General features: G+C 47.0%; 1 protein-coding gene across 1 annotated transcript; it reads left to right on the plus strand.

The window, feature by feature from the left end:
• Positions 1 to 1,220: 1,220 nt before the first annotated feature.
• On the plus strand, positions 1,221 to 3,072 carry LOC103970128 (expansin-like A2). The gene is made up of 5 exons (XM_065173892.1): positions 1,221 to 1,858; positions 1,948 to 2,057; positions 2,156 to 2,334; positions 2,519 to 2,651; positions 2,734 to 3,072. The coding sequence occupies exons 1-5, from the start codon at positions 1,582 to 1,584 to the stop codon at positions 2,980 to 2,982; spliced, it is 948 nt and encodes a 315-aa protein (XP_065029964.1). The 5' UTR covers positions 1,221 to 1,581; the 3' UTR covers positions 2,983 to 3,072.
• The last annotated feature ends 1,128 nt before the right edge of the window (positions 3,073 to 4,200 follow it).

Below are 4,200 nucleotides of genomic sequence, written 5' to 3' on the forward strand. Positions count from 1 at the left end.
TTGATGTACTTCATTCAACTCCATCCCTCTTAATCTGATTGTTGTCGAGGTATATGGATTACGAGCAGCTTTGTCTGATATCTCCTACTTCTGTGTAGATATCTCCACAGGGTGGCGTTTGCTTCGACCGTCCCAAACAACCCACAGGGGAGAAGGCCTCATCGAGCTCGCCACCTCCAAGCTCTAATGATTCATTCGGAAGCCTGCACATCTTAAATTTCCTTCTTCAGAATGCATGATGGTCTCTGAGGAAGTGGTAGTGGCTGCTACATCCCAAATGTGATCTGATCTATGTTCTTTCTTCTTCAGAATGCATGATTGTGTATGTCAGGTCAATAGATGTGCAGTTTCTCTGCTGCAGTACAATTTGGAACGGCGTTCTATCAATTTCCAGAGAAAATGTTCATTTGATTTGCCTTTGTTCAAGTGTTCATCTTGTTCTTTATCACTGTTGTGTCAATTTGTTCTGGTGTCATCAATAGACCTTAAATACATCCGGCTGGCATGAATGCTACTTCGATATCACTGTTGTGTTAGGCTTTCTTCTGATGACACCAACAGCGAAAAGAGCCACTCGGTACATTGCAGACTCGCTTACGGTAAGCTCGCTCAAATAAGGTAGTCATGTCACATCCATGAACCAATATGATAAACCTGAATCACCATCCAAAATGCTCCAAAATCATCGTTTGTTTGAATGGTCAATAGGAGGATTGCAGAACAAAAGTGGGAGTCGAGGCCTTGCGTGTGGGACTGCTTCTGAGCAGTAGTAAATGAGATCCATGGCTGCTGTTGCGTCCGTGAGAAGAGGGGACACTGCCGACACATGCCGACACCGAAACTTAGCCTTACTGCTGAACCCACTTGCTGAAGAACTCTTTTTATAACAGACGGCATTGCATTGCATTGCATTGCTTTGCTTCGCTGCCTCTTCTTCGTTTCCTGCACAAGCATACAAATCAGAAACAATATTGCTTTTCATAATATGGTATAGACTTGGAAACCAGATTCGTCCGCCGACCTTCGTACTCCAAAATAATTCTTGGCAAGTCCTTCTAATGCAATCTTCCTTCATGGAAGGATGAGTAGTTTAACGTGGATCATAAAGCTGAGACCAGCTTATAAACTAGTCCAAGGAAGATCACGACTCTGTTCAAGGGTAGGTGAGGCGATCGCAGAGACAACATGGACGGCTCTGCTTGTCTCAGAGCAAGAAAGGCAAGACGGTAGGCAGGTAGAAGAAGCGAATTCTGTACGATTCGACGCATACTTCGGTGAAGTGCACATGGTGGGAAGCTTGTGAGCAACAACACAGCCGCATGGCTTCTCCAATTCGCACATCCCTTGTTCTTATCACCTCGACTCATTGCCCACCTCATCCAGCCTGCGTTCCGCTGCCCTTATCCCCCAAAACCTGCAGCCGACCATGCTATTACCCTGTGCCAACTCAAGCTCAATTCTGTGGAGTTGGGTGCCTTGGCCATTTACTTTTGTAGCCTACCTGTTGGCCTCCACTCGTTTCTTTTCCCCCACCTTTTGGTGCCCTCCTTGCTGTTATTCTAATGTATTGTCATTGTACAGATGACCCTTTTTGACCCACTGCCCAGTGGCCACTACAGAAGGAAGAAGCATCACCTCTATATATCAGCCGGAAGTGGCTTCCGGTTTCCACCCACTTACATCCACTCTCTCTCTCTCTCTCTCTCTCTCTATCATCCCAATCCATACATGGGTGGTGGCAGTAGTGACGCTTTCTTCACATTCCTTGTCTTCCTCGCGATGTCTTCAGCTGCGGCTTGTGATAGGTGTGTGCATCAGTCCAAGGCAGCCTATTTCTCCTCCTCTTCTGCTCTCTCTGGTATGTATGCTGGCACCATTGAGGAACTACTGCTTCGGAAACAGAGGCGTGGCTTAAATTCGATTGGTTTTGCCTGTGATCTCCTGCAGCCGGAGCTTGTGGATATGGCTCCATGGCTCTGGGCTTCGATGGAGGCTATGTCGCAGCTGGGAGCTCCGCCATTCACAGAGGGGGTGTTGGCTGTGGAGCATGCTTCCAGGTCAGAGATGAAGATCATCTGAACATTGATGTGGATCCAATTACTTCGGTTTTGGAGGTAATCATGTATGACTAAGCTTTCTTTTCTTCACCACACAGATCAGATGCAAGAACACATCACTCTGCAGCACCGGAGGAGTGAAGGTGATCCTGACAGACCTCAACAAGAGCAACACCACCGATTTCGTGCTCAGCGGCCCTGCTTTCGCGGCCATGGCACGAAATGGCAAGGCCCAAGAGCTCAAGAAACTTGGCATCTTGGATGTGGAGTACAAGAGGTAAAAGGATCCTTCCCTCCTCATCCGCATTGACAGCTGCCTAAAACTCTGTAGACCCCATTCCCAGGAAAGTTTGGTCCATCCTGCTTCCTCTCTCAATCTCAACAATGGAATTTGCACCCAAATGAGTCATCTCAGCTGTGTACTGTGCGATGCGCGTGCTTACTTCTCCATGTTTAAGCAGGATTCCCTGTGAGTACAAGAACCACAACCTATCAATCAGGGTGGAAGAGAACAGCAAAAGTCCCAACTATTTGGCCATCAAGTTCATGTACCAGGGCGGTCAGACTGACATAGTGGCAGTGGATGTCGCTCAGGTAATGCTGGTTTCCGACACCATTAGACTGCGTGTGGTGGTGGTGGTGGTGGTGACGATGTTCTCTCTTTGAACCGGCGCAGGTCGGGTCAACGAACTGGCGGTTCATGAGCCGGGACTACGGTCCGGTCTGGAGCACTAGCCGGGCGCCGGCCGGACCGTTGCAGCTCCGGGTTGTGGTGACGGGCGGCTACGACGGCAAGTGGGTGTGGGCGCCGAAGCCGGTCCTGCCGGCCGAGTGGAGAACCGGGTCGATCTACGACATGGGTGTTCAGATCACCGACGTCGCCCAGGAAGGCTGTTTCCCTTGTGATCCACAAGACTGGAACTGATACTAGAATCCCGTCCCTTTCTTCTTCTTCATCTTCTTCTTGATTCAGGGATACTAACCTAAAGGAGATTGCAATGCTTGTTTCCTTATACACGTTCATGTGTTTTTTGCGAAGATAAAAACAAGGTGCCAAGATTTGACGCAGGAAAATCCGGTTAGCAAATGACTTTGCTGTCTGCCGATCTCATAGATTATGCATATATCCTTCTGTTCTTGCTTCAAACTCTGCTACTGTGTACATGTGAAGACCTACAAGTAGGTTAGCTAAATAGCCTTGGAAGTTTCTTGGACACGCATGGTCGTCGTCCATACAAGTCTCCTGTAGCGGGTGATCTTGTAGTTAACCTAATTACCACCGCATGTGATGGAGGAAGACAAAAGGGTGTAAGTCACACAAAGTCATGCATACTCGTGGCCACTCACCTACCATTTCTTTCTTGTTTTCTTGGATGGTCATCTCTCAACAACTAATGATACAAATGATGGAATCTTGAGCTCAGATTTCACCAAGATTCTGGAACTTGATGGTGGAGAGAAGTAGAGTCGATTCTTGGAGAACTCAGTTTGCATCTGGATCGCAATATTACTAGTGGATTTAGAGAGGGCAAAGAACAATGCAGGGGAAAAGATGGAAGGGGACCATGAATGCCTTATCCAAGTTGATGTGAAGAAGCTAAACATTAGGGAAATACATATGGATCATTAAGGACCAATCATAATAGAGGAGCGACCAACTTTGGTCCTCATCTTCCTTTGATAGAGATTTGTGAACAGCAGAGAGGCTAGCTGTTTAAGATTTGTGGCTACATCGAGCACAACCATGAACAGCTTATCCTCTTAATGGATACCAATCATTCTAAGTTATCCCTGCAGTCCCTTCTATCCGAAGCATCAAGCCAACACTTGGCTCACCAAGAGAACGACATGGGTGTCACAAGTTTTGAGTTAGGGCTTTCAAAAATTCTGGCGCTGGAGTACTTGGCAATTCAGAAACCTTCCTTTGACAATGCCAATTGCCAAGTCTACCTGCTGATCTCTATCTAACCTATGCGACCTTGATTCATCTTTTCTCTCTCCTCTTGTCTTTTCCTTTCACTACTGGTTGGGTTTCTGACCTTCTTCTCTTTGCTCCCTTCAAACAAAAAACAAGCTGTCAGGAGTGAGTTAAATCTTGGATCAGAAACTTCAGCTGAAACATTCAATGTCATATAGTAAATTG

The sequence above is a fragment of the Musa acuminata genome, chromosome BXJ3-11, assembly GCF_036884655.1.
Source record: "Musa acuminata AAA Group cultivar baxijiao chromosome BXJ3-11, Cavendish_Baxijiao_AAA, whole genome shotgun sequence".
NCBI classification, from domain to species: Eukaryota; Viridiplantae; Streptophyta; class Magnoliopsida; order Zingiberales; family Musaceae; genus Musa; species Musa acuminata.

Excerpts from the sequence above, each read along its gene's own strand:
- LOC103970128 (XM_065173892.1), top strand. The coding sequence starts at position 1,582 with ATGACCCTTTTTGACCCACTGCCCAGTGGCCACTACAGAAGGAAGAAG. Across the intron at positions 2,335-2,518 it reads TTGGATGTGGAGTACAAGAG|GATTCCCTGTGAGTACAAGA; the intron begins GTAAAAGGATCC and ends ATGTTTAAGCAG. Across the intron at positions 2,652-2,733 it reads TGGCAGTGGATGTCGCTCAG|GTCGGGTCAACGAACTGGCG; the intron begins GTAATGCTGGTT and ends GAACCGGCGCAG.